General features: G+C 35.3%; 1 protein-coding gene across 1 annotated transcript in view; it reads left to right on the top strand.

Annotated features, from left to right (window-relative positions):
* Positions 1-15,825, top strand: part of LOC124355448 (dnaJ homolog subfamily C member 13) — a 102,402-nt gene extending 86,577 nt beyond the window's left edge. Inside the window, exons 36-39 of the mRNA XM_046806589.1 lie at positions 2,546-2,728; positions 11,546-11,686; positions 13,020-13,260; positions 15,370-15,825. Coding sequence (XP_046662545.1) covers positions 2,546-2,728; positions 11,546-11,686; positions 13,020-13,260; positions 15,370-15,458 — 654 coding nt within the window. The 3' untranslated portion in view covers positions 15,459-15,825. The remainder of the gene's footprint in view (positions 1-2,545; positions 2,729-11,545; positions 11,687-13,019; positions 13,261-15,369) is intronic.
* Positions 15,826-16,345: the final 520 nt, after the last annotated feature.

Raw genomic sequence — 16,345 nt, forward strand, 5'->3', positions numbered from 1 at the left:
TTTTAATTGTAACATTTTGAAATAAATGTTACTTATGGCTATTAGATAACCCATTTTATGCACTGAACAAGTTGTTCTGATTGAAGAACATTTTATTTTGATATTTTGATGGTTATAAAATGTATTACATTTTACTATTATAATTCTCAATAATACGTGGCAAAATGTTAACATGGTATTTGAGTATAATTTTATCTTTGTTCTGTATTTGAACATAATTGAAGGTGAACTGAAGAGATAATACTAGTACTTGATAATAGTTATTACCTATAAATTTTAATAGGCGTTTGTCTTTTTTAAGTTTATTGCAAAGATACTTGTATGAGAAATGTTCTATGTATCGTTGTTGAAAATTATGTTTGAATAGTTTTATATTGATACATCTGTAATTAAAATAAATTTTGTGCAGACATTAATAAACAGTTGTTGGTAAATAAACCACCAATAAATAAATAAATCTACAGAAAATCTTTATAGAATAAAAACATGGTTGTGTATTACATACAATAAATAATGTGAATCATTTCTAGAATCAATATTTTAACATCATTTTCAAAATAGAATAAGATCATTCATACATCCATAATTTTGAGTAACAGTTGTTAGGTGGATGCATCAATAAATAAATGTACAGAAAATCTATATAGAGTAATTGAAAGTTGAATTTAATACAGTTAAGAGGGAGACAAGTTAACAAATTGAATTCTAAACTTATTATTGATATTATACAAGTTAGGATTTCTGTCTGTTGCGGAACAGTATGATCTGCTCGAAGTGGTGGTGACTGCTCTGGTGATCCTGCTGCAGTCTCACTACACGTTGTGTAATATTATTTCTGTCTGTTGTGGAACAGTATGATCTGCTCGAAGTGGTGGTGACTGCTCTGGTGATCCTGCTGCAGTCTCACTACACGTTGTGTAATATTATTTCTGTCTGTTGTGGAACAGTATGATCTGCTCGAAGTGGTGGTGACTGCTCTGGTGATCCTGCTGCAGTCTCACTACACGTTGTGTAATATTGTTTCTGTCTGTTGTGGAACAGTATGATCTGCTCGAAGTGGTGGTGACTGCTCTGGTGATCCTGCTGCAGTCTCACTACACGTTGTGTTATATTATTTCTGTCTGTTGTGGAACAGTATGATCTGCTTGAAGTGGTGGTGACTGCTCTGGTGATCCTGCTGCAGTCTCACTACACGTTGTAAAATATTATTTCTGTCTGTTGTGGAACAGTATGATCTGCTTGAAGTGGTGGTGACTGCTCTGGTGATCCTGCTGCAGTCTCACTACACGTCATGTTATATTATTTCTGTCTGTTGTGGAACAGTATGATCTGCTCGAAGTGGTGGTGACTGCTCTGGTGATCCTGCTGCAGTCTCACTACACGTTGTGTAATATTATTTCTGTCTGTTGTGGAACAGTATGATCTGCTTGAAGTGGTGGTGAGTGCTCTGGTGATCCTGCTGCAGTCTCACTACACGTCAAGTTATAGTATTTCTGTCTGTTGTGGAACAGTATGATCTGCTTGAAGTGGTGGTGACTGCTCTGGTGATCCTGCTGCAGTCTCACTACACGCTGTGTAATATTATTTCTGTCTGTTGTGGAACAGTATGATCTGCTCGAAGTGGTGGTGACTACTCTGGTGATCCTGCTGCAGTCTCACTACACGTTGTGTAATATTATTCCTGTCTGTTGTGGAACAGTATGATCTGCTTGAAGTGGTGGTGACTGCTCTGGTGATCCTGCTGCAGTCTCACTACACGTTGTGTAATATTATTTCTGTCTGTTGTGGAAGAGTATGATCTGCTTGAAGTGGTGGTGACTGCTCTGGTGATCCTGCTGCAGTCTCACTACACTTTGTGTAATATTGTTTCTGTCTGTTGTGGAACAGTATGATCTGCTTGAAGTGGTGGTGACTGCTCTGGTGATCCTGCTGCAGTCTCACTACACGTTGTGTAATATTGTTTCTGTCTGTTGTGGAACAGTATGATCTGCTCGAAGTGGTGGTGACTGCTCTGGTGATCCTGCTGCAGTCTCACTACACGTTGTGTAATATTGTTTCTGTCTGTTGTGGAACAGTATGATCTGCTCGAAGTGGTGGTGACTGCTCTGGTGATCCTGCTGCAGTCTCACTACACGTTGTGTAATATTATTTCTGTCTGTTGTGGAACAGTATGATCTGCTCGAAGTGGTGGTGACTGCTCTGGTGATCCTGCTGCAGTCTCACTACACGTTGTGTAATATTATTTCTGTCTGTTGTGGAACAGTATGATCTGCTCGAAGTGGTGGTGACTGCTCTGGTGATCCTGCTGCAGTCTCACTGCACGTTGTGTAATATTATTTCTGTCTGTTGTGGAACAGTATGATCTGCTCGAAGTGGTGGTGACTGCTCTGGTGATCCTGCTGCAGTCTCACTACACGTTGTGTAATATTATTTCTGTCTGTTGTGGAACAGTATGATCTGCTCGAAGTGGTGGTGACTGCTCTGGTGATCCTGCTGCAGTCTCACTACACGTTGTGTAATATTATTTCTGTCTGTTGCGGAACAGTATGATCTACTTGAAGTGGTGGTGACTGCTCTGGTGAACCTGCTGCAGTCTCACCCTATGTTGGCCGACCAGGTGCCTTCACTGGGTTACATTCCCCGACTCTGTGTGCTCCTACATTCACACCATCCCCCTCAGGCCTGCCACGCCATACTACGCATACTGCACCAGCTGTCCATCAGTGATGTGAGTATATAGTCCTCATTATCTAATAATTTCCCTCATTTATGCTATCTCCCTCAGGTCTCCCGTACCGTATTGTGCGTACTGCACCAGCTGTCCATCAGTGATGTGAGTATATAGTCCTCATTATCTAATAATTTTCCTCATTTATGCTATCCCCCTCAGGTCTCCCGCACCGTATTGTGCGTACTGCACCAGCTGTCAATCAGTGATGTGAGTATATAGTCCTCATTATCTAATAATTTTCCTCATTTATGCTATCCCCCTCAGGTCTCCCGCACTGTTTTGTGCGTACTGCACCAGCTGTCCATCAGTGATGTGAGTATATCAGGGTCCCCACCCGACCGTGAAAACCGGGAATAAGCCGTGAATTTCGTTCACCGTGAAAAAACCTTAAATAAGCCGTGAATTTTGTTTACATACCGTGAAAATCTCTACAACTTTCGAATAAATAAAATCAACACGGGTCGTCTGTCAGACGATCATATGGGAAAGTTGACCTTCGCTATTGCAAAGTAAAAAGTAGCACGCAATGTAGGGGATAGACCACGAAGTTTGACAGGTGCTGCTATCTGAGCGATTTTACTGATAATATGGTTTATAAACAAATGAGGAAAAGGAAGGGCCGGTGGGAGATGACGCTTCCGGCTCAAATCACGTGAGGCCTGTCGTTGTCTGTCGCCAGGTTCCGGGCCTTGGCTACGCTACGCGGCTGTAAACAAACAAGGCATTCTCTGATTGAACGCGAGATTAATAACACAATTTAATTACTTGATAGATTGTCGTTTAATGTAAACACTTTTCGTATTGGAGTTTTATTGTATCAGATATAGTCTATTATTGTTTTCATAAAATAAAAAAAGTATACAAATCCTTAATCTAATGTAAGGAATTTAAATTACATTTTAACTTAATTTCATTCTATTAAATCCCTTATTTTATTTAAATATTAATGAGAAAAATGCTATTCAGTACGATATCTATATCGTTGTGTGTAATGACTGTTAACACAATGTAATAATTATAAAAAATTTTAATTTATGGTGGATAATAAATTCAATCAATCAATCAATCAATCAATCAAAATGCTTTATTTACAATTTCATCAAGAAAATGTAATGGCGTCAAAATACAGAATTGTCTTCATGCTTCTTGCTTTACAAAATTAGTAGGTTTGTGTCATGGTGAAGAATTCCTCCAATGTGTATAGCGGTCGTTCCACCAGCCAGTCCTGTAGTTGTCTCTTCAGTTGTTGGGTGTTCAGGTTCTTCAGTGATTCTGGTAGTGCATTATACAGTTTACGTCCGATGTACGACGGCTTCTTGCTGTACTGTGTAGTGTGGTGTAGTGGAAGTATGTAGTCTTTTGCTCGTCTCGTGTTGTAGTGGTGGATATTCTCCCCTCGTCTGTAGTCCTGCTGGTGTGTGTGGGTAACAACAGTGTGGATATAGAGACTTATCACTGTTAGAATTCCTAGTGCTTTGAAAGATTCTCTACAACTCTCTGTTGGTTTTAGATCAGCAAGTGTTCTTATTGCTTTCTTTTGTAGGACTAGGATTCTATTTAGGTTTTGTTTGGTTGTGCCACCCCACACTATCAAACCATACCTAATGTGGGATTCAATCAAGGCGTAGTAGGCTGCTTTTGCTATATCGAGTCCTCCAATCCACTTCATTCTTCTCACAACAAAAACTCCTGATGCCAGCTTCTTGCTCAAATTATTGACATGAGTAGTCCAGGAAAGATCAGAGTCTATGGTAACTCCCAGTAATTTGGCTTCTTTTTCTACCAAGAGATCAGGAATTTTTGGTATCTCGTCCAGTCGCCTACTAAAGTTTATGCAGGTTGTCTTTTTTGGATTTATTACCAGGTCGTTTTGGAGACAGTAGTGAAGTGTTTCTTGCGTTGATGATATTATGTCAGAGTGGAGCTCTTCAGCAGTATTTGTGGTTAGAAGGAGAGTAGTGTCATCGGCATACATTACAGAGTTATAATTTATGGAATTTGGAAAATCATTGGTAAAAAGGACAAACAGAAAAGGGCCCAAAACTGAGCCTTGTGGTACTCCTCTATTTGAGGGTTGAAAGGTGGATTTGAAGGATGTCTTCTTACCATTTGTTGATGTTTGTAATTCTACAAGCTGTTGGCGTCCTTCTAGGTAACTCGCTATCCAGTTCCCCGACCCTCCCCTGACACCCAGAGTTGCCAGTTTAGTTAGAATGAGGTCGTGTCCCAAGCAGTCGAAAGCTTTGCTATAGTCAACCATAACAGCTGCTACAAGTTTGCTGTCCTCCAGCTGATCTGTGACAAATTCAACTAGGCTGACTAATGCACTTAGTGTTGATCTTCCTTTTAAGAAGCCGTGCTGATGTTTTGTTAGCAGCTCTTGGTTTTGCAGATGTTCAGTCATCCTTTTGATTGCAATTTTTTCTATTATTTTTGAAAATGTGGATATCAATGAAATTGGCCGATAGTTCTCTAATTTTGTAGTTGTTCCAGTCTTGTGTTTTGGGTAAATCTTCGATAATTTTAGTAATGATGGGAAGTGTCCTTGTTCAAATGATTTATTTATCACAGCAGCAAGGGGGGCAGCGAGTTGTTCAGCACAATGCTTGACAGCCTTGGATGGTACCTCATCCAAACCACATGATAATTTTGATTTGAGAGAGCTAATTATTTCTAAAACTTCTTTTTCATTAGTTGGAGCAAAGTTGAACACTTCGATGTATTGCCTAATGGGAGGGTTTTGAATTGACTGCGGGACATAATGCAGATCATTTCTGTTTTTTATCAGTGTATTTTCTGCTACTTCTGCAAAAAATTTATTTAGGTTTTCAGCAATCAACGAGGGATTGTTTTCAAATGTACCATTTATTTCCATTTGAAGAGGTGTTACACTTGGATTTTTAGCCTGCTTCTCTGAGTTTATTATGGTCCACAGTGCTTTTGATTTATTGTCGGATTTATTTATGTATTCTGTTGCTGCAGTACGTTTAAGGTTTCTAAGCTTGAGGTCGTAGTCTTTTTTCTTAGTGATCATTTCAGCCTTATCTGCAGCATTGCCAGTTACTTCATATTTCCGAAAGGCCCTGAGAAAAATTTCTTTCAATCTCCTGGCTTCTTCATCGTACTTGCCATTTTGCTTAGATCTTTTTTTGGTTCTTGATTTCTTATTTGGGCAAGTTAAGTCCAGATTCAGCCTTACATTCCTGTAAAAGGCATTGTACATTTCTTCAGCATCAGGCTCATTATACACACAGCTCCAGTCTACTTTCATAAGCTCCGTTTTAAGATTTTGAAGATTTTGTTTACTGAAATTTCTTCTGTGTTCACTCACTGATGTTTGTGGGATTTTACTTTCTAGGTGTAAAAGACATTGTTGGCCTGTGTGATCTGATAAGCCTGTTTGAAAAATATTGAATTTGACAGTTGAATTGGGCATGTTAGTGCATATGCAGTCTATAGATGATTTGCAAGTGTTAGTTATGCGTGTTTCTGGGAGAGGGAGGCGTATTATTCCATGACTTAGCAGCTCTTCTTCAAAATGTTGGTTTTCTGGATTGTCAGTTAGTCTGTCAAAATTAACGTCACCCATTAAAAGTATTGGATTTGTCTCTGCTCGAATATTTTCCAGGATACTAGCTATCATCTCGATTGCTTGTTTACTTTGTCCTCCTGGAGGTCTATAAACTCCCAATATATGTAGTGATTGTTTGTTAATTTTGATCTTTATCAAGGCTGCTTCACACACTAATTCTATGCAGTAGTTGGCAATATCCGCTGCTTCTCCCTCAATGCCTGATGTTTCCTCCAGATATATCGCAACTCCTCCAAGTTTATGATTGCCTCTGCTGAAAGCTGTAATTAGTTTATATCCATGAATTGATATTGAGCGTAGATTATCTTGATTTAGCCCATGTTCAGTTAATATCAGTACTGTTGGGCGCAACTGGTTCAGAAAGTGATTTAGCCTCTCAACTTTTTTAGACAGTCCCCTTATATTCTGGTGGAAAATTGAGATTTCTGAGGCTGAGTCCTTTTTTTCAGAGTGGAGTTGATGAAAATCCTGTGGTTTTGTATGTTTTTGTGTCTTTCCTGTTTTGGTTGGCAGTTTTCTAAAAAAGCGTTTTCATTTTTTGAGGCGACTTCCATATTGATATATATTTGTGGGGGTTGACTTTGGTTAGAAAAGTTTTTACTGATGGGTTTATTTTGGCGTTGCTGGGTTTGAAAATGGTCATTTTCTGAGCATCCCTTGAGGGCTTCAAGTTCTCTAGTTACAAACTCTAGTTACAAATTGAATTAATTTAGGGTCTTGCGTAAATAAATAGTATAATAATGTGACGGAGCAGAACCTACACGACACATATCAATTAACGCAGCGAGACCATAACTTTATAGGCCTATATAACTGTTTTAATTACCAGTAAGGTCGTTTGAGAAAACAATTTTATTTTTCATCTCTTTAGATATTAAACGGTAGTGATATGCGTTTTCCTTATCAATAATATTTTTTATGATTCCTAAGCTGCATGGATATTACGAGTGTACACGGTTTAAATCTTTTATGGTGAATGTGTGTTTAAATTGTAATGTATTAGTAAAATATTACAAATGAAACGTCATGTTATAAAAACGTTAGAAAAAAAACCATTGCATTTTTTCTAACCAGGAAACAACAAACGTCAAGTAACTTTGTAGTGTTAAGCTTTATTACTACAAAACTACAAATCGAGGAAGTCGTCCAAGTATAATTTTGTCGGGTTCCATACGACTACGTTAACGCTATTAATCATTTCATGCAGATGAAAAATATATCGTACAAGGTTCATTTATTGTAATGTGGTGCAGCGATGTTATGGTAAAAATAACCTTTGTTGTCTACTGTCAATGAGAGTGGAAGGGGAGGGGTATATCGTGTACTCCACTCCCCCATCCTCGGACAACAGCTGGTTTCATGTCTCAACATGAAAGATTTGTTTCCCCAGCTCGGCACTCCAATCTTATTCTTATTGTGAGAATTGATATAAAGATTAAAGCTTTTCATTCAACTCATTCTGACACTTTCTCACGGAAATTCTTCTGTTGAAAGAGGCTTCTCTGTCAACAAACAGTGTATAGTTGAAAACTTGAAGGAGGAGAGTTTAGTCGCGTATAGAAAAGTTTGTGACGGCATATCAGCAGCAGGAGGATTGGAGGCAATGGAAATCACTAATGAATTAGTTCATGCTGCCAAAAATTCCCACGCCCACTACTCGGAGCACTTGGCAAAACAACGAGAAGAAATGAAAGACAAAATTAATTCTGAGAAAGAGAGGAAGCAAGCTGCAATAGAAAAAAAAGAATTGGAAGCACAAAAATTCCAGGTTTTGTCCGAAACCAGGAAAAGGGCCAGCTGAGTTAGACGATAAGATACAGGAACTTAGCAAAAAGTGCAAATCGTAATTCACTTTTATTCTAGACATTTTTATCAATTTCTTTATTTATGTGTACAAATATAATTTTTTTTGTATAAACTGGTACCAAATAACTTTTCTTAAAACAAGTTGTATATAATTTTTATACATTTAACGTTTATATGTTATTTTAATTTCAATAAAATTGCCTTTTCTTATGTACTAATTAAAATGTGAACCTGTGATTATGTGAAAATTTTCCTGTGGAAGAAATCGATCGAAATAATAATAATAATGTGTTAAACAAGAAAATAATTTAATAATCACGCAAGTGTACTTCATGGACTCAAACGAGTTACCCTTAGCCAACGTACGAATCCTGTCACCCTGCATCTTGTCTAACCTGTGTCAACAAAGTTCTCTTCAGATTTCAACAAACTTGTAAGTTAAAGAAAATTATGAGCTATGTGCATGCTAATTTTATTGAAATTTGTCTTTGTCATTGCTTTGATGACTGTTATGATGATGTTTTGTAAAAATAATATGCCTTGTTATATTCATTATGTAGCAAATCGCACATAAAATCGGGCGCTCGCCGCTCATTGCTTGCGTCGTAACCGAAGCCTATTGTTATTTCGTTCTTTTAGACGTTTCCGTCAATTCCTGCACGACCAATGACATCGTTAGTCAAATGGGAAGAAGTTTTATATTGTATTTTACCGCTCTGCCGCGTCTGTAGTGTTTACGTCTCAACTTCGCCCCTCTCCAACACGATTTTGTTTGTACCGGTAACGTTGTTTATGAAAACTTTCCGACCTTGAATTTTAATTTTTTTAACCGTGAAAACCGTGAATTAGCCGTGAATTTGAGTATTTAGATTGAGTGGGAACCCTGGTATATAGTCCTCATATTTTCTAATAGTACTCCTCAGTAATCCAGTGGATGAGCTAGAATTTACTTGTGGGCAAGTAAATTACGTGACAGATCAGCAATAATAAAGAAAGACAAAATTCAAACTAGAGGGTGTTGTGGCTATTTGTTTAGGGCTGATAAGTCGAATCACGTGATGTGGCCACATAGTCAACGTTGGAAGTAACTGCCACATATAATCGTACAAATTAAATGTAAACAAATCAGTTTAAATAAATTTATATTGAAATAGTTTAAAGTATAACAAATTAATACTAACAAAATTTGTATTTTATTTTAAAATATATTGGATTTTGCCGATGTTGGTGTGGGTTTGAGATTGTAAGGGAGAATGGACCTGCTCTACCTTCCTCGGACTCCTTCTTGAGTAGCATCTAGGATGTATAGTTTCAGTACCATGTACATCTACAATTTGTTTAAACGTTTATCAGTTTTATAAGTCAGAGTAGTGGAATAAAATACATTTGTCTTGATATTGTAAAAATGAATTAGGCCTAATAAAATAGGAGTTTTCATGAACTAAATTAGAGATTAATAGTGATGATTTGGTGAGCACGTGTTTCATAAACCTATGTAAGTTTATAATTTAAAATTCATTAGTGTGACGTTTACCTTGATATAAAGAAGACTAAATTTTTGAATAAATAAGTGCTTTTTAGTGTATAAATAGAATGAGTGACTTAGTGCTCCTGGTATTTTAATTGACTTTTTAAAGAAGGAAGATTCTCGTCAATGTGAGTAAAATTCACCAGAAGGGTTGAATGTTGATGTGTATTGGAATGACCAAACTATTCATTATAGGTTAGTAACCAACCTATTATAACTGATGAGACTTTGACTAGAAACACTTTATATGATATGGAATTCATTTTAAAACCAAAATTTTGATTGATGCCAATTAAAATTAGTATTTTGTACTAAAGGAAATTTAGTGACCTAGTGACCCACATATTTTATTAACATAGTGACTTGTATGTTTGACCCTCATTATTTATAATTAAACCCAATCTTTTGTTATCACTAAAGTGGAGTGTAAATTTATCTACATTTAATACAGAATTGTAGCATTTGACATCACAACTTTTAGCCAGAATACAAACCTGTACCTTTTGATTTAGACACACCAACGTGGAACCTGTACAATTATTTGGCCAAAGATTTATGAAATGTACTTGGTGGGATGAGTCGTACTCAAATGATATTTTTAAATTGACTAGAAATTAAATGCTTTATATTTATAACACCATGTAACTCTGAATGACGTCACCACAACTATTCCTAGTCCACAACAACTGGTAACAGGTCATAGTCCAAAAGAAGCACTAGAGCGATGTTATCCAGTCCGAGAGCGTAGACAAGTAGAAAGGTTAAACTTACTGAATATATTAATGGTTGTTCTAATATTATGTTTACAGAGTTTACAAAAACCTTTATTTCAAAAATTTACATAAATTTACAGAGTCAGGTGCTTGGAAGCACGTGTGACTTATTATTACAATATAATGCAATACATTAAACAAAATATACATGCAGTTGGCAATTCAATGTTTTTTTTCTTATTTTTATGTTTTCTTCCACCATGGTGCACAAATACTATACTCTTACTATCAGTCCATAACATATACTTAATTTACTACTTATACAATCCAGATTTTAACAAGAACCATCTCACAAAAACGAGGTAAAAAATTAACAAGCATAAATATGTTAAGTTCTAACAAATAAATAAATATATAAATAATAAAATATTAAATATAAAATATCAATTTTTGGCCAGAACACTTTCTATCTCCATGAACAACCCAAAACAGTAAGATCAACAAACAATATTCAAAATATCAACAAGCATAAATATGTAAATAGATTTAACAAACAAATAATTATCAAAACAGCAATAGAGTATTATAAATTTCAAAAAATATCAACAAGCATAAATATATAAATAGATTTAACGAAAAAATAAGTATCAAACAGTAATATAACAAATATAAAATACCAATGACAAATATAACACAATCAGACAACAACAACTTAAAATATTATGTAAGTATTAATAGAATATGTTATTTCACATGTATTTAATGTTAATATTATTATGTGTTACTTTGTATTGTTTACTTACCTGTGTTTCTATAAATTGTTAAAACTTATGAAATCAGTGTAGTCAAAAAAGCTAAGGGAGAGGAAATGTAGTATATTGATATACAGTTGTATTATTTTCAAATAGAAAATGTATAATGTTGGTACCACTGATTAGCAAATAAACCAGCCGTGGCCGACCAACCAACCACCTGTGTGCGTCTACCCTCTCCTTGTCGATGACCAGATGCCATGACGTGAAGATGTCCCTGGAAGGACTCGGTAAAGCAAAGTGTATTTATTAATCCTGTCAATGTGTGTACTTTGTGAGTGGTACTGAAATGTGATTATAACAAAACATTACAAGATCGTGTGTAAAGTGTATTAGTAGCACAATCTGCTCGTGATGTTGCAGGTCTGTATTGGTAGCATGGGGCAGACTGATGTGCTGAGGCCTATCCAGATGACCATGAAGGAGAACGCAGAGTTGGTGGTACTAGGCTGTGACACTATGGCGCGACTGTTCCTAGCCAACAAAGATCCTCTCGTCAAGCAGGTAACTAGCACAGAGGGTTATAAAATTTATCCCATCGCAAGTTCAGATATTGTATTTTCATTGTGTACCGCCATATACATTCTATATATAGCTTTGTTTGTTCGGAAGAATATTAATCTTTTTGACACTGCCGTTTGTAGTGAGCACCATCTCCGCAATGAACTAAATCTTAGAATTCCAAAACATAGGACCACGAAAACGTTAAAAACGAATATCAGCTCGTTTATAATTGAGTCAGACTTTACAATTCATTGCCGGAGCGGCTGAGGCAGGAGAGTGGGGATGCTTTTGGTAAGGGATTAAAGAAACTTCTCTTGTCAGAAAACCGTTACAGTATTGAGGAGTTCTGACGGTAAAGGTTGACAATGAGCATATAAATATTTAGATATAAGAACATAATTATTGAAATGAAAAAAGGTTATAAACTAAAATACGAGTAATGTAACTTTTTATTAATATAGCTTTTACTAGTATAGCTTTTTATAAAAAATTGACACTATTTCACTGTGTATACTGTTTTAAATAGAAACAATTTGAGTTTCAGTTTGAGTACATTTTCTTCAATCAAATTAATTAAAATGAAACTAAACAGGATTACTTTTAAAATAATTAGTTTTAATAGAATATTTTAATAATGTGTTTTTTATTGTATCCGGACAGAAAGTCCAAACACAATCCATTTTTATATGGGAGTTTTAGTGTTACTATATTAAGTGAAAGTCAATTCCACACTCAAAAACACATTCAGATTTACCAATACATGTGATAACAGAAAATGACACTGAAGGTTTTATTTTTGTGATGTTAAGGTACTGGCAAATATAATTTTAATTTGTTGCCACCATAATGCAGTTGTTTTATTTAATTCTTAAGTTTCTAGGCAAAACATTTTTTCAAGTAAAAGACACAGCAGTGTGGGACAAAAATTCCTCCTTTATTCCCCTATATTTTCATTCATTGTCTTGGTTTCGTTATATTGATGACATCTTTCTTATTTTAAATAGTAGAATGAAATTACTGATATTATTTAAAAAATAATTAAATGTTTTTCAGGACTTAATTTCACCTTGAAAACCATAAAAAATGTAGTGACATTTCCGTATGTGAATGTTTTATAAACAACGGTAGCTTTAAAACTGAAATTCATGTCAAGGATCAAAGTAATATACAACACTTATATCACTAGATATGTCATCCACAGTATGTAGACAAGTTTATTCCCAAAGGGTCTTGCTCTAAGAGTTAATAATTTTTATATGGATCAACTAAATTTCAAAATTACGTAAAATCAAGGAGCGAAGTGCTAAGTTATCTTTGTGTCGTGTTGTAACAGGCGCTGGACGTAGAACTAGTGCCGTACCTGCTTGGGTTGCTCGATGGACGGTTAGACAAGATGGAACATGCCGCCCGCAGTAAAGCACTGGTAGTAAAGGCCCTCAAATCCATGTGTCAGAGTGTATTGTACGGGGCTCAGGTGTCGGCCATTCTCAATAACTCCCAGGTGTGGACCAACTACAGTCAGCAAAACCACGATCTCTTCATCACCAACGCACCCACACAGAATTATCTCACAGGTATAATGTTACTATATTTTATTTAGAGAGTTTATCTTTATTTGATATGCTTTCATTTTGAGATAGCAAAGAATTTGTTTTAACCGGACAAACCGTTGAGTACCTTATGAAAATAAGCATACACAAAAAGAGCAATATTTGTCAAGTATTCTGTACCAAAAGTGAATAGCATGTAATAATTGGATGTATTTGAAGTAAAACAGAGTTATGACAAATAGTTTCTTATGTCTTTTTAGTTAATGTTATGTAGAGAATAATTTGCATACAAAAAAATAAGATATAGAGTTCATTTTTTGAATCAAATAAAAATTATTTATTGAAGCTTTTTTTTAACTGATGCCAGTAAAATGTTATAGAAATTTTATAATGAGTTATTTTATAAACTATATTCTTTAATCTCCATTTCCTTACTCGTAATATTAGAGATCAGAATGGTGTCACAATACATTAAGATTTTCAATTTGTTTCAAAGTTGAAACAATATATTATGAGTCAACACAAAATGTTGTAATATTTGGGTCACAAGTATAATAATAATCCAAAATGTTTTACATGTAACTAAATCTGGTTATTTCTAAAATTCATGTATTAAGCTTACTTAATTTAAACAAATATTCAAATTATTTTACTGAATTTGAAATTAGATTGGCTTATTGGTTTAGGCATCATTTATGAGAATACACAGATATCCACCCCTAAGATTCAGAGTTCTTTAATACTAAGTTAAAACTATATGAACAAACACGTAACATAACATTTGGTAGTACTCACTATAAGTAAAAAACAATACTTTAAAAGAATAACATTAAAGTAAAATTTAGTCACAACTAGATGTGTATGAGGGCTATCCAGAAAATAAGTAACATTTTGGAATTTAGAAAACCAAGTACATAAAAACATTTTATTATATACGTATGAAAGGAGGTCTAAAATACCACTTTACTACATAATCCTCGTACAAATTCAGGCACTGATCATAACGGTGGACAAGCTTTGAAATTCCTGTCACAGAATTCTGCTGCCTGTGATCTCAGCCACTCAGTGACACGTAACTGGAGCTCTTCATTATTGTCAAATGCTGTGTTGCTAGCCAAGTCTTCATTTTCAGGAACAAGTGAAAATCACTTGGAGCAAGATCAGGACTTCAGGGGGGGATGAGGAAAAACTTCCCAGTTGAATGAGTTAAAGTCCTTACATACAGTTTGCTGTGTGAGGTCGGATGACAATTTTCCTTTACATTTGTTTTTGACAGCTCTCTTAAGGTTTTGCAATGTTTGACAGTACTGCTTAGAGTTTATTGTTGCACCACGCTCAAGAAAATCAATGAGAAGAACACCTCACCTGTCTCAGAACGCTGTTGTGTGCCCCGACTCCATGGAGTGTAATTTTGTCTCACAACTTACATATTTCACTCAGGTTTCATCTCCTGTTACGATTTGATCTAGTAGTGCATCACCATGACTGTAGTAGGCCTCTAAAAACGTGAAAGCTGCCCCAGTTCACAAATCTTTTTGTCAACTTTGACAACCAGACCGTCAGTCACAATGCTCAGACGTCCACTCTTCTCTTGATCATCAACGTTTATTCTGCCAATTTGAAACTGAACTTTCAGTCATTTCATTGTTCCCATACACTTCACACAGTTCCAGATAAATTTCTATCAGTTTTAAGTTTTCTGCCAACAAAAAATAAATCATTTCACAACTGGTGGGATTTTCATTTACAGCACACATATCAAATTTGAATAAAGGCAGTGCAGAGATGTTGCTGTTGTCACAACTGGACGCTGACTGAGGTGCCGAGCACAAGCACACCAATATATATATGTGATTGGCACACACCTGACAGCGTCAGGTGGAAATGTTCCTTACTTTCTGAATAGCCCTTGTATATACTGTATAATTATCGGCTTTCCTAATAAACAGTCTAACCTTTGAGTAATTTCATCTCTGGGATCATTAAGTTAATTAAAGTAACATTTGATAACTTCAAAATATCTTAAATTTTAAGCAATACTTTTTACCAATTTAAAAAGTCATTGTTATTCATGTTTATAATATTAATAGTATGTTTGGCACAGAAGTAACTATTATAATGTACCTGTTTCAGGAGTGCCGATGACTGCAGGATACCTAACACAAGGCAGTTCCCAGACACTACCCAACTCCCCCCCTCCCCTGGAGACGGACACCAGCTGAGACCTGCCCCCTCCACATTCTCCTTTCCCCCTCCCCCTCGTCTGCTGAACCACCTTGTGATATCCACGCCCACCCAACCTGTGATTTTGAGTGTACAGTGATTTATTTAGAAATTAAGGGAACATCCTATTAATTTGCTTACTAGTTAGGAATTGATTAATTTTATAAATATCGTCTTAAAGTATGTGAAATCGTTCTTTGTGTGACAAAGAATCTGTATATCGCTATGTTATTATTTTCTTGCTTATTCTTCATTATATGTAGTTTTTATTTTAATCTCTGTATGTTTATAGAAAGCAATGCTTTACACTTACTGTAATATTGTAATTCTTTTTATGAATTCAATTATAGATTTGGTTAATGTGTATGTATGGTTTATAGAGTTGTAATATCCATTGTGATATTAACTGTTAAGTTAAGGTTCTCTTTGACCGATTTATTAAAATAATACTCAATTAATTTTGTTATTTTCGGCTAATGTAAGTCAAAGTAATCTCATCTGATCCAAACTCCATGTATAACACTAATTTGTGTGGATTTTTAATAATAATATTGTTTTTTGTCCTGTTGCAGTAGCATGTTCATGAGAAAGGATATCCAAATTATGGAGCACTAAATGTTTGTTCAAAACAAAATCATTAGTGATGCAACAGTACCGTTAATAGAAAAGTTACACAATGTAGAATTTTATGTTCTGTTTATATATTTAAACCACATTTAAAAATACTTAAACTTACCAATTGTGCTTAATGTCTATTTGTGGCAACGACTAATGTTACCATTTAACTGATCTTGGAGAAAGTGAAAAATATCTTGAACATATCTTAAATTGGGGAGTTTTTATAATAATAAAAGGTAAAAGTGTTGTAGAAAAAACTATTTTAAAG

The sequence above is a fragment of the Homalodisca vitripennis genome, chromosome 2, assembly GCF_021130785.1.
Source record: "Homalodisca vitripennis isolate AUS2020 chromosome 2, UT_GWSS_2.1, whole genome shotgun sequence".
Taxonomy (NCBI): Eukaryota; Metazoa; Arthropoda; class Insecta; order Hemiptera; family Cicadellidae; genus Homalodisca; species Homalodisca vitripennis.